The following is a 27,537-nucleotide window of genomic DNA, read 5'->3' as shown; positions in this document are numbered from 1 at the left end:
ACAAGGCTGCGAGTATAAGACAGACGTCTTTCCGCAAAGGTGAGTTAACAGAGAGGATGAGCTCTTTATAGGCCCAAGGAGCTGCCTGTAGGCAGGGTACTAACCTGAGGAACGCTCCCACCACGTGCGCACCCAGGACGCAGAGGAAGGGGAGGAGCCCGACGGCCACACCCACAGCCGCCCCGCCCCCTCACTTGGCTAGTTTCCTGAAGAATAGCAAGGTGTTCGCTGTGTCCGGTGGCCAGCAAAACGCAGCCCGAATAAGAGGCAAGCTTCTATCCTGAGCTAGTCCCAGGGAGTCTGGGCTGGGAGCAAGACAGGTCTCGACCGGTCTGGGAGGTCAGAGGTGGAGAAGCAGGGGCCTCTGCGGGGGTAAATGCGACCCCCACCCCCAGAAGGGACGAGGCCTCTTCATCCTCACCCTTGAAGCAGAATCACCGGGAAGCAGAATTAGGAGTTACCCACTATTCCATTTTCCCTCTGGGATGGGAAGCGCGCCCTCAGGGTGTCCCCAGAGCCATTGGCGTCTTTTCCGCCATCTGAGAGGGAAACGAGCGGCTCACCACCGGAGGGCGCTGTTGTACCCCGGGCGGCGCCGGATACCGGGGGTGTCGCGCCGCAGGCTGGCTGGTGGATCTGAGGGGGACTTCGCTGGTGTCTTTCAGGTCGGGAAAAATAGCAGCCTAGCTTTGTCACAATCCAGTCCTTCAAGCATATCCAGCCCAGGACACAGCCGACCGGTAAGTTACTGGGAAGGGGCTGTGGGGGGGAATACACGGGGTCACCAGCAGAGGGAGCGAGGGAGTTCGGGCAGACCCTGACTCACCTCAGATCCAATTAAGAGTGTAGCTTCCTGGCTTCTGGAGCTTAGCCTTCTTGTTAGTAGCTGTGCGTCGTTGGCTAAGTTACTTAACTTCTCTGTGCTTCAATTTCCTCACCCACGACGGGGATCATAATGGCCCCTACCCCATACGGCTTTTGTGAGGACTAAATTAATTTATCTGCCTAAGCCTTCTAGAAAATGCCTGACACAGACCAAACACTACAAGTCTTAGCCCGATTATTAATCGCCGCCGTGTGATATTAAGCAGGTTCCTTCTCTGAGTCCCAGTATTTTCATCTGTTCAGTGGCAAAGGTGATGCCTACCTCCTAAGGTTATCGTGAAAATGAATGGTGTTGACCAGAAGGCCTTGCTTGGGGCACTGATCCATCAGTCCTTTCTCAAGGCCTCTGGTGAGCTGTGGCTGCTATTGAAGATGTGGTTTCATGGTAGGAATATTCAAGGTGGATCTAGAAGTTTCTACAAACTCAAAGTGCGAGAGTAGTCAGCGAACAGATGATTTTCTCCAGTGGAGTGTGTGTGCGCCTCTGAGGGAGGCCAGGGAGAGTAGGCAGTGGGGTGAGGTGTGTTCTGCATGGCTGGAAAAAATACATGCATGGCGGTGTTACATCATTTTCAATGTTGCAGAGGTTTTGTAGATACCAGATTGCAATATGCCTTCACTTTGACCTTTTGGGGTTTCTCCACCAGTGCTGGGTAGTGTTTGAGTGAAGATTATGGGAAAATAGTTTTTGTATCCCTAGATCAAGGAGTGTCTCAACTAATTTGAGTCACTTTTTGTGCCTGAGGACCTGCAGCCTATCCTCAGTGCTGGGATGGGGGCAGGGGGTGGAGTCATCTATGCTCTGGTAACCTGCCCCTGTTTGTGACCAGCCTCCTCCACAGGTTGCGCAGTGCACTTGTTGGCTACACGGTCACCCTTAACAGACGTAATAGTAATCAAATAGCATTTGTTGAGGCTTTTTTTTCTCTGTGGGTGCTGTGCTGAGCCCTTCACATACATTACATGCATATAACCCTTGTAGCAATTGTATGAGGGACAAATGATGATCCTCATGTTATAGGCTGAAGATGCCCACAGGGAGAAGCTAAGAAACTTGAACCCAAAGCCTCTGTGCTTAACCTGTTATTAGATATCTTCCTTAGAGAATTCTCCCTGTGGTCTACAGGTTAGGTAGGAAAAGGTGAATTAAGAGAGGAAAAAAACAGATGGGCCCATTTTTCCAGATCTCTCTGTAGTAGGGAACCCCCACCATGCATGTCCAGGAGCTGTGTCCCTGTGTCTTCCCCCCCAGAGAGGATCTGTGTGGCTGCAGATGCATGCAGCCCTCCACACCTGGCACCTCACGTGCCTTTCACCGTGACCTTGGGCCCAAGGTTACTCTGTATCACAGCCGTGGAAACTGAGCCTCTCTGTTCTTGAATTCTTGCGGGTCATCCCAAGTGTACGGTTTTGAAACAAGCTTTTCTTTTCTTTCCTAGAAGACCACAAACCGAACGGGCAGGATAAGGACTCTTCCATAACAAGACTGTGAAGCCACTTGGAAACCAATGCCTGGCCACCTGGCCAAGATGGGAGGAGGAGGGAGGGGAGCACGCAGCCGGGGAGAGTCTGTTTCCTGCACCGTGACTGTGGCTCGGGCCGTTCTTCTTCCTTTTTTAATTGACCAGTTTTTAGTTTTGAAGAAAGAGCAAAAGGCAAAAGAACGTGAATTTAAGATTTACAGAAAACAATACCAGTGTTCTGTTTGGGTTCTTTCATTTGCCTTGTGTATACGTATACGTTCTTCCAAGTTCGGGGCCGCCCCTCTAGCTTCCCATGCTGCTACTGCACCATCATTTCGCTCCAGCCACGAGCGCAGACATGGCCCAATGTCCGCTCCCGGTTGGCGTTGTCTGAAACTCTTGAACTTGAGCACGTGGTGCTCCTTTCCTCGACCTCTCCCACCCATCCCTTGCATCCCCTCCCACCTGCCGCTCACCGGGTCCACACTGGCCATGCAGAAGGAGCCGGCTCCCCCTTGGACAGGGTGCTGGGGGTGGGGCTCTCCTGGGGAAGAGCCTATGTTTGGGGCGCTGAGAGCAGGGAGCCCCTTGAGGGCTGAGCGCACTCATCAGGGTTCTGCGCCGCACCAGCACTGCGGGAGCCAGATGCTATGAGCAAAACTGAGAAGAGTGGCCGTTGAACTATGTCGTTTAGCCGATACCACTGTCCAGCTGTGCACTCAGAGAGGAGCTACAGGGTCAGGGACAGGGGCTGGAATGGTCCTGGAAGGTGACAAGAAGCAGAGCTTCTGCGTAGGGGAAGATACCTGTCAAGACAGAGGAAAGCCGGTGTTAGACATCTCTGCCGCAGAATCCCTTCCAGGGTGCGGGTCTACAAGGGCGCCAAAGCCAGGCGAACCAGAGGCGGAGAAATCCCAGGAAGGAGGGCACGAGACCCCAGGAGGTCCCTCAGGGCATGAGACACAGCTTCCACAGTGCAAGTTCTTAAGCTGCCTTCCAGGGCTAGGCAAGAGGAGTAGAAGCAGGGCTGGGCGTGCAGGAAGGGTCTGAGGGCAAACTTCCATGAAGGGTTAAGCAATAGACACCTGGGAGAATAAGTAACTTGTAGCCCAGCCCTCCTGCCTCTGGAGCCCCCGGCCCCAGGGTCCCGGGCAGTCAGCACACTCATCAGTCAGCTTGTGCTAGGCTATCCCAAGCCCCAGCCCGGACACAGCCACCCCAGGGAGGTGTGGTCAGCCCAGCTACCTACCCCTTAGTGCAGAGCTGTCTGGAAGTGTGGGAAGAGAAAAGCTAGAGCCTCACAGCTCTGCAACTGTTCACACTGGAGTTTTAAAAGAAATAGCAATAACCACAAGCTGTACTATGGAATGGTGATCAGGAAAGGAATTCACAACATGAAATAGGCATCCTGTGCTATTAATCATGAAATTTTGTATACGATATACTAGCAAGAGAGACCAGGAAGTTTTGCTTCATCCCTAAATCAGAAATGAATGCCAGTTTCACAGCTGGACCCAAACCTTCATCCCAACCCCGAAGTTTCCCTTTTCCTTCCCATCCCCACAACCCAAAGATCAGACTACTGTTACGTTTCACCACATTGGATTTCGCGAAGATAGGAGGCAAATGGAGTGATTTGTATCAATGGAATTGCACTGACCGTGTTTCTTATAGGATTCCTAAAATTTTTAATATAAAATGAAGATTTTTTTAAAAATCAGGAGTTGATATTAGGTACCAGGACATTAGTTCAGATGATTTCATTTTTATTTCTACAGTGTTAAAAGTGCACTTATATGCCGGTTTATTTACGTCTTGAGAAAAAGAGACTACAAATTGAAGGGAAGATGGTTAATTTTTCTTTTTTAAAAAAAAAATTAAGGCAGATTTTAAGACTTATAAAATGTTTAAGAAATTATAAACAGGTTAGACCCTTTGGAAAAAAAGTTTAGAAAATATTCTTAAAGTAAATTTTTATAGTGTTAATTTTGTAATAATTTATGTTTTACTATATTACAGAGCTAACTGACCAGAATAGTTTCAGAAACAATATGAAACGTAGGAAAGTTTAAGCAATGTTTATATTTTTAAAATGTTCTTTGAATTATGTTTTTATTGTACATTTCTTCAGACTGAAAAGTATGTACATATCTTTGTTATTTTTGCACAATTTTTGTCTCGTTCGGTTTTAGAAGTCTGTTGTTTTTTTTATAATTTATTTTAAGTTGTAAAATTTGCAGGAGTAAAAAACAAAAAAAAATAACAAAAAAAATCTCAGCAACAAAATAACCCTCTGATTTATAAACTCTTAAACTCAAAAGAGGGAAAACAATGGTTGAGAGATTAAGTGGCTGCTTCTGAGAAATAATGTCTCGACAGGGACGAAAGGAGCAATTCAGTAGGCTTAAACATTTTAGCTGTCTGCGTCTTGAATTGCAAGCTGGAATAAAGAGGCTCTCCACCGAATGCTGCTTACTTGGTGAAAGACTGGCTCTGACCAAGGTGAGGACATTTCTGGAAAACTGAGCAAAAAGGGAAAACCCACGGTGTTTCTTCCTTCACAGTCAACCACAGGTTTACTTTATAATGATGTATTAAAAATTTACAGCTTGAAAAATGGAATGCAAATAAAAGGTTTTCTTTGGGTTTGTTTTAACGGAGTTCGACTGGACCAGCCTATAAAGCATTACTAGGGTGAGACCCTTTGGGTACTTCTGTTTCTGCGCATCCCGCCCCAGCCCTTTGACTGCACACACACACACACACACACACACACACACACACACCACCCTTCATTTGCCTGAAGATCTCATGACTTGTCGTCAGCCATAGAGGCTCGAAAGCTCTGGTTGTTAAGCATAACACAATGCATAGACCTGTCAGCCAAAAAAAAAAAAAAAAAAAAAAAAAAAAAAGCGACTTGGATAACTTGTATGCCTTCTTTTGTATCAATGTACCAATTGTAAATAACGCTGATCAACCTTTGTAGAGAATAGTTTCTACAGCATATTCTATTATTGCTGATTCTCAGTGAACTCTTGTTTTAAAAAAGGAAAAAAAAAAGAAATTTTCTATTTACACCTTCTATTTTGTTATGCTGTCGGCCCATGGCACTTTAACAAAATTCTGTGGGTTTTACGTAGCTGGTCAGTCATGGGGTATATTCAATAACTGTTGTTGCACAGACGAGAATTTGCACCTGCTCATTTGTCCTTTCCTACTACCGATTTTAGAACCTTTTCCAGAAGAATTTTGGAGAAAGCATGTCCCAACATTCTAAACAAACGCCACACTTGTGGAGTGGGTTTCTTTTCTACGATCCATATTTTGTAACACTAAGTATTTTCCTTCTTTGTCCCGCACCTTTACATATTAGCACTATTGGATAGAAGTCATTCCATGCCTGTGATGATGTAAGCAGAATAAATGTCTAAAGTAGGTGTAAATAGTAAATTCTACGGCTTACAGTTTTAAAAGGAAAGAACAAACATGTATCCATTGATACTGCCATGGTTCAGCACCAGGCCTGGAGACATTCTCCAGTGAGCGATTGTACTTTTTTTTTTTTTTGCCTTTTTTTTTTTTTTTTTTTTTTTGTAACATGGCTTTGTAAATAAAATAATTTATATGTTTGTAAAACAAAGTCTTTGGGTTTTCATAAAATTTAGATTTTTTGGCTATTTCTTTTGTCTTCCGGGTCAAAGTATCCCTGCTAGAATGCACATTTGCTAGAAGAGTGTGAATTCATTCACCAAATATTTATGGAGCATCATGGGGTGGCTGCCCCTCAGCGAAGCTCTCTGTGCTCAGTGAGGAGAAACAGACATGGTCCCAGCTGCTTTCTGGAAGCTACCCAGTGGAAAAGATAGTAAATAAACACATGATCAAATGTGTAATTACGGTTTGTGGCAAAGGCTGTCGTGGAAAGAATCGGATTCTGTGAGAGAAAAGAACAGGAGAAGCTGACATACAGTGGGCGATAGGGCGCCATCAGGGAGTCCCCTTCGAGGAAGTGAGCTGAACGCACAGTGCAGGGGAGAGAATCCCTGGCAGAGATGGTCCAAGGTAGGAAACACTTGGAAGTACTTAGAGCCTGAGGAAGATCCACTGTGGACAGAGCGGAGGGAGAGAGATGGACAGAAGGCAAGGCAAAGTCACAGAAGGCCTCTCAGAATTTGGATTTCATGCTCAGTTCAGTGGGAATCCTTTGAAGGGCTTGAAGTAGGGGCATGGCATGATGCCCTACATATGAGCTGTTGCATGGAGAATCACTCAGAAGCTAGTTCAAGAGACCAGGTGAGACGCCATGTTCGAGTGGTCCCAGGATGATGCCAGTGGAGACAAGGGGAAGTGAATGGAGATCCAGCTTACATATTAAATTGACAAGACTTGCTTGGGAATTGGATCTGAGAGTAGGGAGAAATGACTCCCAGGCTGGGTTACGTGGAGATGTCTGCCATTTCTTGAGATGTGGAAACCAAAGGAGGAATGAGTTTTTCAGGGGACAGGCAGGACGAGAGATTGGTGAAGCTCAGAAGTCCTGTTCTGGGCACGTGTGGGATCACTGGATCACTGAAGCTGCTGTGCCAAGTAGGTGTGACAGACGTGTGACTGAAAGGATCAGCTGCTCTAAATTGGAAACACCAGTTTGGGAACCTTTGGTATATGGATGATATTTAGAGCCCCAAGCATGAGTGGGATTGCTTCAGAGAACATAGAGCGGGAAGAGCAGACACTTAGAGGTGAGTCAGAAGCAGAAAACTAACAAAGAACCCGAAGCTGAAGGATTCCCAAAGAGAAGAGAGAACCCAACAGAAAGTGGTTCCCTCAAGGAGAGGACTGTGAGCTGTTTCAAGGAAGGAAGAGTCAACTGAGTCAGATACCATTCATGATGTTAGATCTAGATGGTATCGTGTTTGGACTTACGCAGCATGGAGGTCATGGGTGACTATTAGTTTCTTAGGGTGGCCGTAACAAATTACCACAATGTGGTGGCTTAAAGCAGCAAAAAGTTACTCTTTCAGAGTTCTGGAGACCGGAAATCCCAAAATCGAGCAGGCATGCCTTCCCTTTGACAGCCCTAGAGGAAAATCCTCCCAGTTTCTGTGGACTCCTAGCAGTGCGTGGCATTCCTTGGCTTATAGACACATCCCTCCCATTGCTGCTTCTGTCTTCACATGGCTCCTGCATGGCCCCCATGTCTCTCCCACGGCAAAGATGTCCCCCTGCCTTTCTCTTGTGAGGACATCCGCCGGGGACTTACCTCCCCCACTAAATCCTGGATGATCTCATCTCCAGATCCTTAACTTAATGACATCTTTTTCCAAATAAGTTCATACTCACAGGTTCGAGGGCCCTGTCGTTTGGGGGGTTACTATTCAACCCACTACAGTGACCCTTGCAAAGCAGGTATGATGGCGTGGTAGGGCCCACAGCCAGACTGGAGTGATTTGAAGGAAATTCATGTATGTCGTCGGATCTTAAGGAGATAAGAAGGCTCAAGAGAGTGTTTGGATTTTGTTTCTTTTTGTTTATTGTTTTTCAGGGGAGAAGAGACAAGATTATGATTCATATGCTGGTAAGAATGGAATGGTAGGGGAGGGGAAGAGCAGAAGAAGAAGAGGGTGATTTAGAAAACAGGGAGAGGCCCCTGGGTGGTTCGGGGGGTGGGGGTCAAGTGATTAAGTGTCTGACTCTTGGTTTTGACTCAGGTCATGATCTCAGGGTTATGAGATGGAGCCCCACATCGGGTGCGGCGCTGACCCGCTTAAGCTTCATTCTCTCTCTCTCTGCCCCCTCCCCACTCGTGCCCACTCTCTCTTGCTCACATTCTCTTTTGGGGAGAGCCCCTACCCACCCCCCAAAAAAAAGAAGGGAAGGCTTTGAGAAGGCAAGAGGGAGGTAAACCCAAACGCATGTGTTTGTAGGGTTCAAAGATAAACTGAGGCATATTTTTAAAACTCTAAGAGTTTATTTAAGCCAAAAAGAATTTGAATCAGCAGCACCAAACAGGAAGTGCTTGGGGGCATGCCACCAACAGGGAAGAGACTGTTACAGAGAAAAGGTGGAAGCAAAGAAGTTCTTGGATGGACTGTAGCTTAAAGCCTGATTGATTGACCTTGTTAGTGTTCTGTGCTCATGACCTTGAGGCATTGATGAGCAGAGATTTGGGGTGGTTTACAAAGGCCACTGGGCATTAGTGTCTCCTCAGTCTCAGGGCCTCATTTAATGGAAGGACCAGTAGGAAGAAGGGCCCTTCCTCCAGGGCAGTGGTGAAGAAGTCAGCTTGCAGACTGGCTGTTGGGAAGACAGGGGAAATTCACACCTGGTGGCCGCCATTTTCTCCGTGACCGCGGGTAACCTGAATTTGTGTGGGAACGTGGGAGAAGTGTTAAGAAAGAATTAAGTAATTACTAGTGAAACTAGATTGCAACAGTGTTGAGAGCACATTTGAGATCCATTGTTCAAAGCAAGGTCCCGGCTCAGGGAAGACGATCTTGGAGAGTGGTTCGAGCGCACTAAGGGCAGAGCAGGGCCATTGGAGTTCCAAGTCACACTAAGACACATTTCTTACCATTCTGCCTCTGCCTTTCACTGTTGTGCAGAAAAGAAAATCGGGGGAAGCGGGTTAGAGATTTGGCACATAGTGAGCACCTTGCAAATAAATGTTTATACAAACGGATTATCCGTAGTCACAAAACCTGTGTCGTGCTTCTAGCACCAAGGACAGCATATAGCCATTTGTTCTGAGCTTTGTCTCCGACTGGCCACTCAACATCTCATTGGCCTGGGTGACCTTTCACTCCATTTTGAAAGGAGCCTATGTATTCTGTGTTTTCCAAACCTAGACTGAGAAGCCTCCTTCGGTTCTAGTCACAGGCTCAGAGAACCCCTAGAAAACCGGAAGTGATCTTAAAGACCCTCTTCTACAAGTGAGGGAACTGAGACACAGAGAGGTCAACTGAGGTACAAAACCACACCTCTGGCTGATGGGCAAGCCTGTTCTTTTAGTCTAGTGCTCTTTCCATGGTATCTCCCTGCTTCCTGTAGAAATAAACTCCACCTACAGACTCTTCCACAATGAGGTTTTAAAAGTCTATGTGACAGGACACCTGGAAGGCTCAGTTGCTTAAGTGCTGCCTTCTGCTCAGGTCATGATCCTGGGGTCCTGGGATCAAGTCCCACATTGGGCTCCTTGCTCAGCAGAGACCCCATTTTTCCCTCTGCCTGTTGCTCCACCCTCTTATGCTCGCTCTCTCTCTCTGACAAATAAGTAAGTAAAATATTTTTTAAATTAAAATAAAATTCTGTGCATCTCTTACTTGGATTACTCAGGTCTCTGAATTTCTTTTACTAAAACATTTTTCTTCTTTCTTTTTTTCCTGTTAGGCAATAACCACTTGCCCAATGGATTATTTCTTGCTTTCTGATCTGGTTGGGATTAGTCCAGTTTCCAGGCATGTATTTTTTTTTTTAAGATTTATTTATTTATTTATTTGACAGAGAGAGATCACAAGTAGGCAGAGAAGCAGGCAGAGAGAGAGGAAGGGAAGCAGGCTCCCCGTTGAGCAGAGATCCCGATGCGGGACTCGATCCCAGGACCCTGAGATCATGACCTGAGCGGAAGGCAGCGGCTTAACCCACTGAGCCACCCAGGCACCCTCCAGGCATGTATTTTAATAAGTGTATTTTTATTCAGTACAGCCTCGTAAGCCATTCACCTAGGCAGGTAAATGAGGAAAGTGCAGAAAAGCTGAATATCTCAAAAACTAAATCAGTCCCATAAAGGGCCACATCAGGACAGAAGGGCTGTAGGAAGCTTGCCATCGTCTTGGAGGTGTATCATTCATTGTGATCTTTTGAAATACAAATCTGATCTAAGGTCACAAATATTGGGAAAGTTCTCTTGATTTCAGAAATTTGGGGAGTTTTCTGGGCTTCCCTTTCACCTTCAAATTTTTTAGTAAATTTCTAATCAAAGCAAACCTCATCATCACAAAAGTGTTTGCTTCTTCTGAGACCTGAGCAAGCACTGTGGAAGCTGCTGGAAAAATTGGAGCTTGTGCACCCTGTATTGGGATTTTCGGTTTCTCTAGGCTCCTTTCACTTCCCTATCTGATTTCCTAGCCCATTATTACTAAGCCCCCAACCAAACACACACACACACACACACACACACACACACACACACACACAGAGGCATCTCCCAATTTTCCTGAGTAATCCAGACACCATGTTGGGGCTTACAGGGAAAAGACAGAATTCCGACACGTTATCAGAATGGGGTAAAGGCAGAGAGCCCCAGAGAAGTGAGGCAAACAGGGAGGAAACCATAATTTGGGAGCTTTTCTTTTGGAAAAAAATCAGATGCATGTTTCTGGTTTTGTTTGCAATTTTTGCAAGTCTTTTGGTTCTGTCCAACTCAATAAACTGAGACACATTTGCTATGGACTAGATGCACCGCCCTGAGTATGGGACTGACTGAATCAGCAGAGAGAGTGCCCCCAGGGGCACTCACCTTCAAGCACTTGGCAAGATGTTCCCTCCAGGTCTACGCTGAACCCAGCACTGTTCAACATTTTAATTAATGAATTGGCATTCAAAGTAACCTTGTGAATTAAAGCCTTGAATACCAACAGACGGCTTTGTAGAATAGCTCTTACCTTTGGGGGGGCACAAGGGAGGTTTCTGCTGCTGGAAGTGTTCTGTATCTTGACCTGGGGACTTGTTACATGAACATAATTGTTGGTGAAATATTTATCAGGTTGTAGGCTCAATACTGGTTCATTTCACTGTGCACTTTGAGGTTGAAAAGTTTACACACAGACACGAAAAGTAAATGGCAGACTTGGAGCGATAATTGTGTCAGCAGAAAGAAGAAAGTTGCAAAGCACGTTAAGGAGAATGCTAATGAGAGGCTTGCTTTCTCCCCAGCTTCCCCCAGGGGCCGCAGGGGCCACAGAGGGGAAGAGGCAGAAATGAGCTGAAAATGGAGAAGGGCGTGAAAAGTCCCCTAGGAGGTTGTTGGACCCCGGGGAGCCCGGTCACCTCCCCCATGCAGCCAAGCAACTACTCCTTCCCTACCCGCCCAGCTGGAGCCAGAAGGGGTATTTTCTAGAAAAATGGAATGGGATACTGAGATTCAGGATTCCGGGTTACCAGGCTCAGCAGAGAAAGTTAGCATCGAATGGGATGGGGGCTGGGATGAGGCATGAGCTCCTTTCCTCTCATCATTTTAATTTGTTACCATTTGGGTGTATTGCTTTGATATTTTTTAAATTTAGGTAAGCAGGGGCAGCTTCGATGGTGTGTGGATAAACGTCAAATATCGGGCTTCGGGGAATGACAGGGGACGCACTTGATGATTTCTGTGATGTTAATACTCCCACCGTGGCCTACCCATTTCGAGCCATCAGCCCAACTTTGCTGCACATAGAGAGGGAGGAGAGGTGTACAGCTGAATCCAAATGAATCCATTTTGGCCAATGCAACAGGTGAGCTTATCACCAGTAATTCTATATTAATTAACGTCAAACTACATGAAATAATTTAATCCATTAGTAACACCAGAAAGGAGAACTTTGATATCCCCTAGAAATGGCCAACAATTAAGCCATCCAATTTTTTTTTTTACCCCTTTTTATTTGTCTTCTAAACTTATTTCTGCTGAAAGAGGGCATTGGGGCAAAGTGGGTCTCTTAGTTTCAAAAAATAATATACAAAGCAATGATCTATCTTTCCTGTAAAAGCCGTCCCCACTCTGTGGGCTGTGCTCCAAATGCTTCATTTGGAACTGAATATATTCTTCCATTTAAGTGTCATATCAAGGGTGATTGGTTTGCAGGACAAGCCACAAGAGCCCACAGATCCACGATGCACTTGAAGTCTGACATCAGTGCAGTAGTGTTGTTTGGGGACATGCATTCTCGGTTTCAGCTAGGGAAGACAGAACCATGTGCCCCCTGGTCACCATCCATAGCCATGAGAGGCCACACCCTCCATTCCACCCCACAGACTGCCGGCTGCGGACAAGACTTTGCCATAACTCCATGAGGTGGGTGAGATTCTTGCCCCCATTTTACAGATGAGAAAAACCAAGGCTTGCGGAGGTCAAGTCATTTGGTGAGGACCACACAGCTCATGCACGGGAAGCCTTTTGGGAAAGGGTCCTCGATCCCCCAGGTAAATTGTATAAATAGCAAATCACCTGAGGTCATCCATCATAGAAATAATTTAGAAGCACAAAGAAGGTTTTTCAAAAATTTTGTTCTGGGCTTCAATTTGGTGGACCTAATTCAAGCTTCAGCAGACCCAGTCAGTGGGATGGAAGTTAAATTTAGTCTCAGTTTATAAAATGAAGCTCCGTTTATATGCTATTCTGAAATACAGAAGTATCCTCAAAAAGGAAACAGAACTGGCGTGCTCGCCTGGCTCGGTCAGGAGAGCATGCAACTTTTGATCTTGGGGTCATGAGTTCAAGGCCCATGGTGGGTGTAGAGATTACTTTTTAAACAAAAAGTGAAACAGGACAGAAAAAGAAAAAAGAATTCAGATAAAAACTAGTGAAATGCAAATGAGGTCTATGCCCCAGTAATAGTATGTACCAGTGTTGATTACCTAGTTCTGTGGTGATGTTCTTTTTTTTTTTTTTTTTTTTTTTTAAGATTTTATGTATTTGACAGAGACAGCAAGGGGGAAACAAAGCAGGGGGAGTAAGAGAGGGAGAAGCAGGCTTCCCGCTGAGCAAGGAGCCGAATTCGGGGCTCGATCCCAGGACCCTGAGATCATGACCTGAGCCGAAGGCAGACACTCAACAACCAAGTCACCCAGGCGCCCCGATTGTGATGTTCTATGGTTATGTGATGTATTGTCATTTGGAAGAGCCAAAGGAAGGCCGCATGGAAATTTCTACAGTTTTTTTTTTAAGATTTTATTTATTTATTTATTTATTTGAAAGAGAGAGAGAGAAGGCAATTGAGCAAGAGAGCATAAGAATGCAGAGGGGCAGAAGGAGAGGGAGACACAGACTCGCTGCCGAGCAAGGAGCCTGGACCCTGAGATCATGACCTGAGCTGAAGGCAGACACCTAACCGACTAAGCCACCCAGGTGCCCCTTTCCCCTCCTTTTTAACAGCAAGCAAAATTCCTAGCTGACTTACTCCTGGTTGAAACAGAAAACAGAGAGGAGTCACCCACAGTCTGTTGTGGAGTCTTAGCTTCCCCCTTATACAATGCTCCCTGACATACACACCATCCCCTTGAGCTACACATCCCCAGTGCACAGAGAGATTGGCAAATCTGACGTCAAAGTTCATGCCCTTGTGCCAGTGGTTCACAAACAGGGTGACAAGGTGCTCAGCTGACCTGGGACTTTCCTAGTCTTGTGGTGATAAGTTTCCCAGAACCACCCCCCTTGGAGTCCTGGTCAAACAAGGGGCGTTAGTCACTTTGTGCTCTAGAACCACCCAGGAAGCTGTTAGGAAAGCTCTGATGCCTGAGACAGCCCCCACGTACCCGGTGTGTGCGGAGCAATCACATCAGGGTCCCTGCAGGAGAAGGGACAGACACTGTGTTTATAGAAGGCTCCTGGGAGATTCCCGTGTGTGTCCTGTGCGGAGATGGGCTGCGGGACTCTACTCTCGGGGATTCTGAGCAGTGTTACTCAGACCTTTAGCCCAGGCCTCCCAGGCGGCCATCAGGCAGGATCTCAGTCCCATCTGAGCACCAGGCTCGCCCTGGGGGACCTTTCATAACCACCAGTTCAGGGAGGTAAAATGGCACAGCCACTGGGGAAAATGGTTTGGCATTTTCTCAAAATACTGCACTTCCCATATGATCCAGCAGTCCGCTCCTAGCTCTTTCCCTAAGGGAGATGAACTCACGTGCCCACCCCAGACACGTATACCGATGTTCAGATGTTCATGTCAGAGCTGTTTGTCATAGCTCCGCCGTCCCTGAAGTCCTACTCAGCACCAGCACGGGAGGAGGTACGGCGCCGTGCAATGACATGGGTGAGTCTCAAAACATAATTATATCGAGTGATGCCTGGGTGGCTCCGTTGGCTAAGTGTCTGCCTTCAGCTCAGGTCATGATCCCAGGGTCCTGGGATGGAGTCCTACATCAGGCTCCTTGCTCAGCGGGGAGTCTGCTTCTCTCTCTGCCTCTGCTGCTCCCCTTGCTTGTCCTCTCTCTCTCTCTGACAAATAAATAAAATCTTTTTAAAAAATTATATCAAGTGAAATACACTCACTGAGCCAAAACAAGAACAGCAAACCCACACTGTGTGGCTCCATTTATAGAAAATTCAGAAAATGTAAACTAATCTAGAGGGATAGCTAGCAGGTCAGTGGTTACCTGGCAGAGGGGTGAGGGGGAGGAACTAGAAAGGGGTACAAGGCAACCTTTGGGGGCTATAGATATGTTTCTCGTCTTGACTGCAGTCATGGTTTCATGGATGTATATTTATTGATGAGTACACCTTAAAGATGTGCAGTTTATTTATTTATTTGTTTTTAAATTTATTTGACAGAGATCACAAGTAGGCAAAGAGGCAGGCAGGGGTAGCGGGGGAAGCAGGGTCGGTGCTGAGCCGAGAGCCCGATGTGGGGCTCCATCCCAGGACCCTGAGATCATGACCCCAGCAGAAGGCAGAGGCTTTAACCCACTGAGCCACCCGGGCGCCCCAGTTGTGCAGTTTTTTAAATGTTAATTATACCTCAATCCTTGCTTTTAAAGCAACAACAACAGAACTACCAATGTTCAGGCCCCAATTCAAGAGATTCCATTTCCTGCTTGAGAATGGGGCCCCGCCTCCAGTAGTCTGTAAAGGACCCGGTTGGTTCTAAGGTGCAGTTGTGACTGGGAACCACCACCTTCATGTCTTCCAACTGGAGTTACTCTCCCAAACCACTAAAGGGTTAGAATAACGAGGAGAGGGGCCAGGGGGAAGTCGAAGGATGGCGATGTTGATGACAGTGATTAATTAAGCCCAAATTGCCTTAAGAGATGGCACCAGCATGGGGCAACCTGGCTGGTTCAGTCTGCTAAGCATCCCCCTTTGGGTCAGGTCACAATCCCAGGGTTTTGGGTTCGAGCCCCACATCGAGCCCCGCGGGGAGCTCCCTGCTCAGCGGGGTGTCTGCTTCTCCCTCTGCCCTCCCCCCTGCTCATGCTCAGGCACACACACTCTCAAATACGTAAAATCTTGAGAGGAAAGGCATCAGCACAAATAGCTGGCTCCACTAGGTGGCATCTGGATACTTCTCTTTAGCATGACTTCCGCGGGAATTGTAAGAGGGAGCACTGGGCACAGGAACTGCTGCCAGGCCTTTTGGGACAGAAGACAGTGAGTCAGGAAGACGTCCACAAGGTCCAACGTGCAGCCTGACTCCACAGTCACAGAAGATCAGACCGCTCCATTTCCAGGTCAAGATTCTAGGTCATCTGAGGTTCCAAGAGCAGAGCTATTTATTCAGGGCCCGAGTAACCCAGGTAGAGTAAGTGAAGCTCCCACCGGGAGGACCAAATGTCTTGAGCTTAGAGCACCAGGCAGAAATCACCATCTCCAATGGACCACCATGCAGTCTTCTCTCCCTCCATTAAAGAACAGTCCTGACATTTTAAAGATTTTATTCATTTATTTGAGAGACAGAGAGAGAGAGAGAGAGACAGCACAAACCAGGAAAGAGCAGAGGGACATGCACACTCCACGGGGAGCACAAAGCTGCATATGGGGCTCTATTCCACAATACATGGGATCATGACCTGAGCCAAAGGCAGATGCCCAACCAACTGAGCCACCCAGGCTCCCCAATCCATTGTGTTCTTGATGAACTTTGGGGCTGTTATCAGTGCTTGTTATTATGAAGAGTGCTGCTGTGAACATTCTTGTGCACATATCCAGGTACACCTGTCCAAGAGCAGCTGAGTGCAGAAACATGTTTGCATTATCAAGACAATTCCAAATCGATTGTCCAAAGTGGGTGTTCCAATTTGGGCTCCTATCATCACTGTTTTGTCGCAGTGTATCCTTGCCAGCTCGATCTTGTCCAACTTCCTAACTACGACCAGTCTGCTACATGTAAACTGGCATTTTCTTGTAGTTTTGTTTACAGGATTGTCGAAGAGGCTGGGAATATTTTCGTATGTTTATTGGCCATTTGTCTTTCCTCTCCTTGAAGTGCCTGTCCTGGGATAACTCCTTGTTGACCGTTAGGCCACAGGCTTCCGAGCTTGGCCCTTCAGGACAGAAGTCCCAGCCTAGAGTCCAGTTTCCGAGGCACACCGACGACTGAAGCGCGGGCCCTGCTATGCACCTGCATCCCGTCGTACTCAGTGACTCTCCCTCAACACTACTGTCAGGTGGTCTTCGACACGACCCCTCGGCGCAGCCTGGTTAAGCTGCAGAGACGTTGGCGCTCAGGATCCCAGCACGCTTCCCGACCCGCAGCCCAGGGCAGAAAGCCGGCCGACTCCTGCCCCGATTTAAGACTCTCCCTGTATGCTCTCTAATTCCCCAGGTTCATCCTGTGTTACTAGAACCTGAGGTCTCAGTCCCCAGATCAACAAGCACGGACTGGACGAGGTGCTCGAGACAAAAACAGGAAAAGCCGACCCCGCCCAGCCCTCCGCGCAGCGGGGGAACCGGACCCTCCGCCCGCCAGGGGCTCTGCACGGGCCACGCTCAGCCTCCGCGCAGGCGCCAACCCCACGCCGCACCAAGCTTCCTCTCCGCGAGGAAGTGGAGGACTCCGGTCTCAGGCCGCCCCCTAAGGCCGACCGCGCGGGGCGGAGGGGGTGGAGCCCAAGGGCCCCGACGCCGCCGGGTCGCCTAGCAACGCCCCCACGCGGAGCCATGCAGGCGCGCGGCAGCAGGGAGCTGGAGGCCAGGAATTACTTGGAAAAACACCGGATTATGGAGTTGCTGAACTATCTCACCAGCACCCTGCTCTTTTTCCGGCCGGGTAAGAGTCTTGCTTACCGTTCGGCTTTCGTTCCCACCCGCCTCCCTGCCCGGGCTGTTCCCAGAAACTCCCGGTACCGCCCTCCCTGCGCGCCCGCACCCCCCGCCCGCTCGCGTCCCCGGGACCCCCGCAGCTCGCCCTCCCCGCCCGGCCTCTATCTAGGCGGCTGGAGTCCTACTGCCGGCGAACGCCGCGGCCCTGAGTACTCGTTGAACGGCCTCTTTTGTGCCGACCACTGGCCAGGTGCGCGGGGCTCTCGTAGGGGGAGGCTCGCGGCGGGTGGGGAGAGGCTCGGGGGAGGGTCGTCCTTAACACTAGCGGAGTGTGGGCGAGGGTCTGCGCGTCAGGGTCCTCTTCTGGAGAACGGGGAGCAGTACCGAGCTGTGGACACGTGGGGAAGACTGAATGGGTAATATGTAAGTTAGCCCTACGGCTGGCAACCAACACGTGTTTGATTTAGATTTTTATAAAAGTATATGCGTATGGGGTTTAAAAGTCAAAAAGCACCCCAAGGCTTATAGAGAAGAACAGCGTTTCCCTCCCTGCCCCAGATTCCTGTTGTAAAGAATGATTGCCAACTCCCTGATATTTCTAGATCACAGACTTTACTGCTACTTACCAATGTCCCCTCAGCCCCGGGGTTTAGATTTAGCTTTATACTGTGTAGGAGGAAACGTCAGCTCACTTACAGACATGCACGTACACTCACACCTGTTCCCACTCATCCCCACCTTCCCAGTAAAATTATAATTCAGTTTTGGTGTGGCCAGCATTTAGAATGTGCATTATTATTATTAGGCAAATATCCACAGCGAATCCGTGTAGCATGCTATGACTGTATTTCCTTTGTTGATTTCCTGGAAATTAGTAATACCACCATTTTATTTTTATTTATTTTTTTAAAGATTTTATTTATTTATTTGACAGACAGAGATCACAAGTAGGCAGAGAGAGAGAGAGGAGAAAGCAGGCTCCCTGCTGAGCAGAGAGCTGGATGGGGGGTGTGTGTGTGTGCTCGATCCCGGGGTTCTGGGATCATGACCCCAGCCAAAGGCAGAGGCTTTAACCCATTGAGCCACCCAGGCGCCCCAGTAATACCACATTTTAAATGTTGACTTAAATTTTCTGTGTCATTACTACTCAGTCATCGATATTCTCTTTTTGTCGCAAGCAGAGCTCTCCTCCAGGTAGGACAGGAGAGTCGTAGGAGAGGAGAGTCATGGTGTAACCACTCCCCCAGCTCTGTCTTCTTGCTCTGGACTAGACTGATGGCCCAGCTGCGCTGCTGTGTGGCTGTAATTCAGGGGTTTCCCTCTCTCTTCTCAGACCTTAACCTTTTCACCTCTCTCCTCTGTTTACAGCCTGTTTTATGGTGCTTGGGTCTCTTTCCCCCACCCGCACTTTTTTTTTTTTTTTTTTTTGCCTTTTCTCCCTTCCTTTAGAGGACAGACCAAGGAGCGTGCTTCATTGGAGTGGTAAATATTTTGAGAACTCATGTGTATGGTAGTGTCTCATCCTACACTCAAACATGATAACTAGGGTAGATACAATTCTCAGAAAGTACTGCCTTCAGAATTTGGAGGGCTGTGCCCCTTCCTCTTCTGATTGCCACAGTTGCTCTGAAGAGTCTGATGACATGACGTCATCAGATTCTTGACCTGTTTAATGAAGACTTTTTCTCTCTTCTGGAAGTTTTTATTTTATCCCTGTTGTTCTCTCTCTTTCTCTTTTTAAATACGTGTCCTCCTTTTTTTTTTTTTTTAAGATTTTATTTATTTATTTGACAGAGAGATCACAAGTAGGCAGAGAAGCAGGCAGAGAGAGAAGAGGAAGCAGGCTCCCTGCTGAGCAGAGAGCCCGATGCGGGGGCTCGATCCCAGGACCCTGAGACCATGACCCAAGCGGAAGGCAGAGGCTTTAATCCACTGAGCCACCCAGGCGCCCTTTATCCCTATTGTTCTACATGTTTATATGCCTTGAAGTGGGTTTGTTTTTGTTTGTCTGTTTTCTCATTAACTGTGCTAGTAGGTACTTTGTAGTCTTTTTTTAGTTTGTAGATTTTTTTTTCTATTTCCTGCTTCTTTCCTGGCCTTTTTCTCTCAAGCTCTTTCTAATGTCAACCAATGTGGTATCTCAAGGATTTTTTTTTTTTTTTTAAAGATTTTATTTATTTATTTGACAGAGAGAGATCACAGTAGGAGAGAGGAAGGGAAGAGATCACAAAGAGAGAGGAAGGGAAGCAGGCCCCCTGCCGAGCAGAGAGCCCGATTCGGGACTCGATCCCAGCACCCTGAGATCATGACCTGAGCCGAAGGCAGCGGCTTAACCCACTGAGCCACCCAGGCGCCCCAAGGATTCGTTTTTTTCCTTTAATATAAAAGGCTTTGAACTCGTCTGGCAAAAACAGCATTCTCCTATAGAAGGCATGGTGGGGAAAAGAGAATCTAAGATAAAGACAAATTTTCTCAGCAGAGGATAGGAAGGGGAGGTCTGGTAGAAGTTACACAATTAATATTGTAATCCTACCCCATTCATAATTTAAATAATTATCAATGTAAGAAACTGAGATGCTGTTACCCTCTGTAACAATGTGAACTTTTTCTTTTTATTTATTTATTTATTTTTAAAGATTTTATTTATTTATTTGAGAGAGATCACAAGTAGGCAGAGAGAAAGGCAGAGAGAGAGGCAGGGTGAAGCAGACTCCCCACTGAACAGAGAGCCCTATATGGGGCTTGATCCCTGGACCATGGGATCATGACCCGAGCCAAAGGCAGAGGCTTAACCCACTGAGCCACCCAGGCGCCCCGAACTTTTTCTTTTTTAAAGATGTTATTTATTTATTTATTTGAGAGAGAGGGAGCAAGAACAAGCATCGGGGAAGGTCAGAGAGGGAAGCAGAGTCCCTGCTGAGCCGAGAGCCAGGTGTGGGACTTTATCCCAGAACCCTGAGATCATGACCCAAGCTAAAGGCAGACAATTAACCGACTGAGCCATCTAGGCACCCTACAATGTAAACTTCTTGAAACATCTTTACAAAATCCAAAGGGAGTGGGGAGGGGCCGGAAAAATATGAAGAAATACTGAGGAGAAGCTAAGGGGTTTGGTTGGTGTCCAGAGTATAGGGCAATGCCTCTCCAAGTTTCCTGCCCAGATTCTCCTAATGGCGAAGAGCGGACTTGTAACTTTGGTGTCTGAGACCTTAGCCTGCTGCTGCCTGACAAGTTTCTTTGGAGTCACTTGTATTACCATAAAAATTTGCAAGTTTTGTTCTTCTACAGAGATACCCATTTCTTACTATAAATGTTTCACATTATTCACCAGAGTATGATTGATTCTCAGGAAGAAACATTATCTTTACCTCGGGTCTATCCGAAGCCTCTGGCATTATGACATGGATCCCAATTTGAAAAGCTTGGATCTTGAAGGGATTTATGGGGGCACCAGGGGGGCTCAGTGGATTAAAGCCTCTGCCTTCCGCTTGGGTCATGGTCTCAGGGTCCTGGGATTGAGCCCCGCATCAGGCTCTCTGCTCAGCAGGGAGCCTGCTTCCTCCTCTCTCTCTCTCTCTGACTGCCTCTCTGCCTACTTGTGATCTCCGTCTGTCGAACAAATAAATCTTTTTTAAAAAATAAAAAAATATTAAAAAGGGATTTATGGAAAATAAGCCTAGGCAGTTTGATTGTGTTACTACTGGTGAGGGAGCAGGTCTACAATCCCACATCCTCAACTTCAGAATTCTATCAGCTCTGGAAACTAACAGATTTTCATAACTCATTTAACAGCAAAACCTAACATGATCTGAAGTCATTCGGTAGGAAAACGTGTCATTTCCCAGCGACAATTCTGTGCTAGGGAGGGAGGGAGTATAAATGCTTAGGAGAGGCCTTTAATAGAATTAAAATTTCATTAAAAAAAAAGAGACAGTTGTAGTAACCCAGGTGAGAGATGTTGCTATGGGGATGGTTAAATGAGGATAAGATACCTTTGAGAGTTACAGAGGAGGAAAAACTCAATGAAGACCATCATGCTGACAAGGTTTGGGGTTTCCAGATGCTTCCCATATTTGAGTTAGTAGAGTGCTCCCTATTAACTCCCTACTAACTCCCTAAAATGTACAGGCTTTACTGCACATTTTAGGGAGCATATTATGGATTCATACTAGCTGTGGTCTTGGGGAAGTGATGGTTATGGGGAATACCAGGCCCATAGTGAGGGCTCAATAATTATTAGCATTTATTATTAAGATGTGAACTTGAGCACGCCTGGGTGGCTCAGTGGGTTAAGCCGCTGTCTTTGGCTCAGGTCATGATCTCAGGGTCCTGGGATCGAGTCCCGCGTCGGGCTCTCTGCTCAGCGGGGAGCCTGCTTCCCTTCCTCTCTCTCTCTGCCTGCCTCTCTGCCTACTTGTGATCTCTCTCTGTCAAACAAATAAATTAAAAAAAAAACTAAAAAAAAAAAAAAAAGTGAACTTGAGGTTTTGTTTTACAAAAACTGATTGTCATTATCAGCTGACATTTACAGAACTTTAGGTGGTTAGTAACATTTAGATCTTCCCTTCATGTTTTATTTTTTAAAATTTTTAAAGATTTATTTGTTTGAGAGAGTGCGCGGACAAGCAAAGGGAGGGAGAGGGGAGAGAGAATCTCAAGCCAACTCCATGACCAGTGCAGAGCCTGACGTGGGGCCCAATCCCAGGACCCTGAGATGACCTGACCTGAAACCAAGAGTGGGATGCTCAACCATCTGAGTCAGCCAGGCAACCCCTCTTCGTGTTTTTAAGAAGTCCTATCTTTAGGGGCGGTTGGCTTCCTCAGTCGGTGGAGCAAATGACTCTTGTTCTCGGGATTGTGAGTTCAAGCTCCATGTCGGGCAGAGAGATTACTTAAAAATAAAATATTTCTTTAAAGGTAATATTTTTATTACTTCTGTTGTAAGCATTTTCAAAACATTTTTAGAAGCAGGCGGAGTATAAATTATAGACTCTAGACTTAAACATGATAACATCTCATGTAGTCTAAGGGATATACAGTAAAAATCCTTCATCAGAGAAACACACCAAGTTCCATTAGCATTATTTACTTACTCTGTCCTTAAAAAGAAAAGTAGTAAATTGAAATTCAAACTTGGCCTTTTTTCTTTTTCTGAATTTGATAAGTAGTTCCGAGAGAGAAGCGACAGAAGACCACATATGTGACGGGATTGCCTTCAGTAACCCAATTGTTTCTATAGTCTGTTAAAATCTGTACAGAAAGGCACAAGAGAGATCTAAAAACGTAATCACAATGTGTGGGTGCTATTTGAATAAGTGTTTACATTCATTTTTTAAAGATTTTATTTATCTATTTGACAGAGAGAGACATTGAGAGAGGGAACAGCAGGGCGAGTGGGAGAGGGAGAAGCAGGCTTCCCACGGAGCAGGGAGCCTGATGCAGGACTCAATCCTGGGACCCTGGGATCACGACCTGAGCCAAAGGCAGACACTTAAGGACTGAGCTGCTAAATTCACTTTTACTTTTTAAAACTTTACTATTTTTAAAAAATTCTATTTATTTGAGAGAGAGAGGAGAGAGAGAGAGAGAGAGCAAGCGCATGAGCATGGGAAGAGGCAGAGGGAGAGGGAGAGAAGCAGACTTCCTGCTGAGCGCGGAGCCCAACATGGGGCTCCATGCTGGACAAGACGCTGAGATCATGATCTGAGCCGAAGTCAGATGCTTAACGGACTGAGCCATCCAGGTGCCCCAACTTTTTTAAATTTAAAAAGTGTTCTCAATTCATAAAATTTGTGGGACAACCTGATACCATGAGATTCCTAGAAGAAAACACAGGGAAGAAGCTCCCTGACACAGGTCTTGGCAATGATTTTTTAGATACATCACCAGAAGCACAAAGAACAAAATGAAAAAACCAACAGCTGGGATTATGTCATATTTAAAACTTCTGCACCACAAAAGAATCAACAAAATGGAAAGGCAACCTATAGGAGAAATATTTGCAAACTATGTATCATTTAAGATCTAAAATGTATAAAGAACTCCTACAACTCAATAGCAAAAAAATTGATTTAAAAATGGGACACCTGGGTGGCTTAGTCAGTTAAGCATCTTCCTTCAGCTCAGGTCATAATCCTGGGGTCCTGGATCGAGTCCTGCATTAGGCTCCCTGCTTGGCGGGGAGCCTACTTCTCCCTCTGCCTGCCACTCCCTTGCTTGTGCTCACTCACTCTCACTCTCTATCTGACAAGTAAATAAAAAATATATATATTTTTAAATGGGCAAGGCAGGGCTCCTGGCTGGCTTAGTCAGGAGAACACAGGACTCTTGATCTTGGGGTCATGAGTTTGAGCCCCATGTTAGGGCTCAATGTAGCAATTACTAAAAAATAAAAATAAAAAATAAAAAACTTAAAAAAAAATGGGCAGATGAGCTAAATAGACATTTTTCCAAAGAAGGTATACAATGGCCCGCAGATACATAAAAAGATGCTCAACATCACTAATTATCAGGGAAATGCCACTATGGAAAACAGTATAGAGGTTCCTCAAAAAAATTAAATCAGGGGCACTTGGGTTAAGCCTCTGCTTTCGGCTCTCAGGGTCCTGGGATCGAGCCCCGCCATCGGGCTCTCTGCTCAGTGGGGAGCGTGCTTCCCCCTCTCTCTCTGTCTGCCTCTCTGCCTACTTGTGATCTCTGTCAAATAAATAAATAAAATCTTTAAAAAAAATTAAATCGGAACTACCATATGCCTAAGCAATTCCACTTCTGGGTGTATATCCAAAGGAAATGAAAACGGTCTGAAGGAGATATCTGCGCACTCATGTTTACTGCTGCATAATTCACAAAAGCCAAGGTATGAAAACAGCCCAAGTGTCTGTCTACAGATAAATGAATAATGACGCTGTGGTATATTTATACAATGGAATATTATTCAGCCATGAGAAAGAAGGAGATCCTGCCATTTGCAACGAGGATGCCCCTTGAGGATAGGCTAAGTGAGCTAAGTGAGAGAAAGACAAATACTGCAAGACACCACTTATACAGGGAATCTAACAAAGCCAGTTGTAGAAATGGAGTAGAATGGTGAGTGGTGGGGGAGTAGGAGAGCTGTTGTTTGAGGGCAAGTAAGGTAATTCTTGGAAATTAATGCACAGCAAAAGGCTTACAGACAGTTATCACTGTATGATAAACACTAAACTTGCTAAGAGACTAGATCTTAAAGAAATATGTGGTAAAAGTGTCAGCAAATACTATAGTGACAATCATATTGCAAATTAAAAATGTACCAAATCAACATGTTACGTAAACTTACATAATGCTACATGTCAGTTATATCTCAGAAGGAGTCCTTATCTGTTAGAGATACATGCTCAAGTATTTATTAATGAAATATCACTGTAATTGACTTCAAAACAATACAGCAAGAGGGGGCCTGGATGAGATGATGGTGAAATGAGACTGGCCACAAATTTTAAGTTAAAGTGGGTTGACAGGTTCGTTATACTTTCCTACTTTTATTTATTTATGAAATTCTCAAGAAAAAGCCTTTTTTTTTTAAAGATTGTATTTATTTATTTGACACACAGAGATCACAAGTAGGCAGAGAGGCAGGCAGAGAGAGAGTAAGAAGCAGGCTCCCTGTGGAGCAGAGAGCCCGATGCAGGGCTTGATCCCAGAACCCTGGGATCCTGACCAAGCTGAAGGCAGAGGCTTTAACCCACTGAGCCACCCAGGCACCCCTCATGTTATACATTTTTTTTCTCCCCCTCGACACTTATCTACAAATTAGAATCACCTGAGGAGCTCTTTTTTTAAAAATTCCCAGGTCCTATATCTGGGGTAGAGTAATTAATTATCTAATGTCTTGTTTTGCTTGTGAGCAAGGTGTAATACCCCAGTGCCTAGTACAGAACCTTGAACGTAGTTATTTAATAATTGTTAAATGACTGTTTCCATGTGTGATATATCTTAATTTTATATCAGAAAGAATTGGAACCATTCTTTTACAGAAAAACCAAGAGAGTATTTAATATCTATATTGGAACGACTGAGAATTGCCAAAGTAACAGGCGTGGCTTTTCCTTTCTTTATGGATCACTCTAACATCGTGTCTATGTTTGAGATGATGGACACTTCACATAAAGGCACCATATCATTTGTGCAGTACCGAGAAGGTCAGTATCTTCTACTCACTGAAGTAACAGTTCGTGCTCATTTTTGAACTTTCCTTAGTTGAAAATAATGCTCGCTTCATGAATTTTCCTTCTCTCATTCTGACTTTACAGGCCTGAAAACCCTGGGTCTGTTGGATGAAGATGAAGTTTTACAAGATGATGGACATGTGATAACTTTGGAAAAATTCAGATCTGAAGTGTAAGTTTATTTTGACGTGGCTGATATTTAATGAACATGACTTTGAGGTACAAGGACTATAATTTAAAACAGAAGTTCCTACCTTTTGACAGAAACATTTCATTCCCTTGAAACATCCAGCTGTCTAGAAAGCAAGGAGTGACAGTCAAGTCTGGAATTAGGAAATTCTGGGGCAGATTCATTCTTTTCTCAATGGGAAAGCCCAGCAGTTCTCAAAGAATGAGGGGGAGAAGCCCCAGTCTGCTAGAACTCACAGAAAAGCTTTGAGCCTAATACACCAGTTGGAAAATCTCTTTATAAAATATAGAGCAGTAGAAGTTCTCTCAGAATATTTCCTCAAAGTTATTTATCACCAAGTAGATGTTTATCAATAGTAGAGGTTGTAGGGCCTGACTAGCTCAATCAGTAGAGAATGAGACTCTTGATCTCAGGGTCATGAGTTCAAGCCCCCTGTTGGGTGCAGGGCTTACTCAAAACAAACAAACAAAAAAACAAAACAAAAATATCAGTGTAAGTTGCATGCCAGCCCAACAATTTTAGATTTGGAGTATTACACTTGAAAAGTACTAATTAAATGCTAAATCAGAAAAAAAAAAAAAAAGGAATAAAATTTGATAGCTGTAGGCTTCTGACCAATGTAACTCAATGCCTTTAAATATTTTGTTCTCTGAGGATTTATTAATCAAGAAATCATTATGTAACAGAGTCCAGAGCCAAGGAAAAGTTGGAAGAAAAGGAGAGTTAAAGATTCCAGCTCGTTGTCACTTACATAAATATCAGACAAAAACTGTTTAGTTCCCATCCCTACCCTTGTGGGGAAAGACTGAAACACAGTGTTCTGGCCTGAAATGTTTCGTCCAAAAGAGAAGGCTGTCTACTGTCATATGGAATGGAACTAGGAAGGATTTTATTTATTTATTTTTAAAGGTTTATTTATTTATGAGAGAGAGCACACGCACGGGGTAGGGGTTAGAGGGAGGGGGAGAACCTGCAGCAGACTCCCCACTGAGCCGGGGGCCCAAAGCATGGGGCTCCATCCCATGACCCTGAGATGATGACCTAAGCCGAAACCAAGAGTCTGATGCTCACCTACTGAGCCACCTACGCGCCCCTAGGAAGGATTTTAAATGTAAGGACATTTGTGGAAAATGAGAGCAATTCTGTTTTAGTCACCATCTCATATGTTTTCTTGCAGGAAACACAGTGAATTTCCAAATCAAATACAGGAACCTCAATTATAAACATGCATTCTACATTGATTTTTAAAAAAAAATTTATTTGCTGTGTTTGATTATCTACAGTAGTCTCCCTTAATTAGCATAGGAAATTGAAAATTCATTGTAATTTATTATCTCTGCTCTTGTATCTTACTTAACAGACAGACATAGCATTTATATTTGTAAATGGAATTACTCTTGAGTTTTTCTGGCTTCTGAGTTTTCTGTTTTTATTTTCTTAGGAACAAGAGGACTGAGAAAATATGGTCAGCATTTTAATAACACTGTAAGTTCAAGATAATAAATGATTCTATAAAGTTTTCAATTGTCCAGTTTCATTAATTCAGAACATCATCATATAACTCGAAATCCCAACTGGCTTCTTCTTTGTTAAAAACGAAAAACTCCAAAACAAAAAAAGATGCATCATTTTCCAGTGTTAGGCCAGTTTGTCCTCAAATTAAGTAGAATTTCAACATCTTGTTGAGCCAGTTTGTAAATTCCAACTTCATTTAAGGCCGCTGTGGCCTGAGACTGCCCAGAATCGGACTGGAGGACGTCTTTCAGAAGTAGGGCAGAACCAACGTTCAGGTTCAAAACAATACAGGCTTCTTTGACACTGTTAAGAAAAAGAAAAAAA

At 45.4% G+C, this 27,537-nt stretch overlaps 3 protein-coding genes across 10 annotated transcripts in view; 2 read left to right on the top strand and 1 right to left on the bottom strand.

Moving 5' to 3' along the window:
- ATXN7L1 (ataxin 7 like 1) overlaps positions 1-5,006 on the top strand; it is a 236,254-nt gene extending 231,248 nt beyond the window's left edge. For 6 of the 8 annotated variants that reach the window (XM_059397017.1, XM_059397013.1, XM_059397015.1 and 3 more), the window contains 2 exons: positions 666-740; positions 2,325-5,006. In XM_059397017.1, coding sequence (XP_059253000.1) covers positions 666-740; positions 2,325-2,366 — 117 coding nt within the window. In that variant the 3' untranslated portion in view covers positions 2,367-5,006. The remainder of the gene's footprint in view (positions 1-665; positions 741-2,324) is intronic. The other 2 variants (XM_059397018.1, XM_059397014.1) reach the window with 1 other exon arrangement.
- An 11,894-nt stretch (positions 5,007-16,900) lies between these two features.
- EFCAB10 (EF-hand calcium binding domain 10) lies at positions 16,901-27,218 on the top strand. Its single transcript, XM_059397012.1, has 4 exons — positions 16,901-17,311; positions 25,317-25,481; positions 25,593-25,680; positions 27,140-27,218. Exons 1-4 carry the CDS (start codon positions 17,203-17,205, stop codon positions 27,174-27,176), a joined length of 399 nt encoding a protein of 132 aa, XP_059252995.1. The 5' UTR covers positions 16,901-17,202; the 3' UTR covers positions 27,177-27,218.
- RINT1 (RAD50 interactor 1) overlaps positions 26,936-27,537 on the bottom strand; it is a 34,974-nt gene continuing 34,372 nt past the window's right edge. Inside the window, exon 15 of the mRNA XM_059397011.1 lies at positions 26,936-27,516. Within this exon, the coding sequence (XP_059252994.1) occupies positions 27,324-27,516 (193 nt within the window). The 3' untranslated portion in view covers positions 26,936-27,323. The remainder of the gene's footprint in view (positions 27,517-27,537) is intronic.

Source organism: Mustela nigripes, chromosome 4, assembly GCF_022355385.1.
Source record: "Mustela nigripes isolate SB6536 chromosome 4, MUSNIG.SB6536, whole genome shotgun sequence".
Taxonomy (NCBI): domain Eukaryota; kingdom Metazoa; phylum Chordata; class Mammalia; order Carnivora; family Mustelidae; genus Mustela; species Mustela nigripes.
Note: the sequence above shows the minus strand (reverse complement) of the source record. Positions and strands in the feature narration are given on the sequence as shown.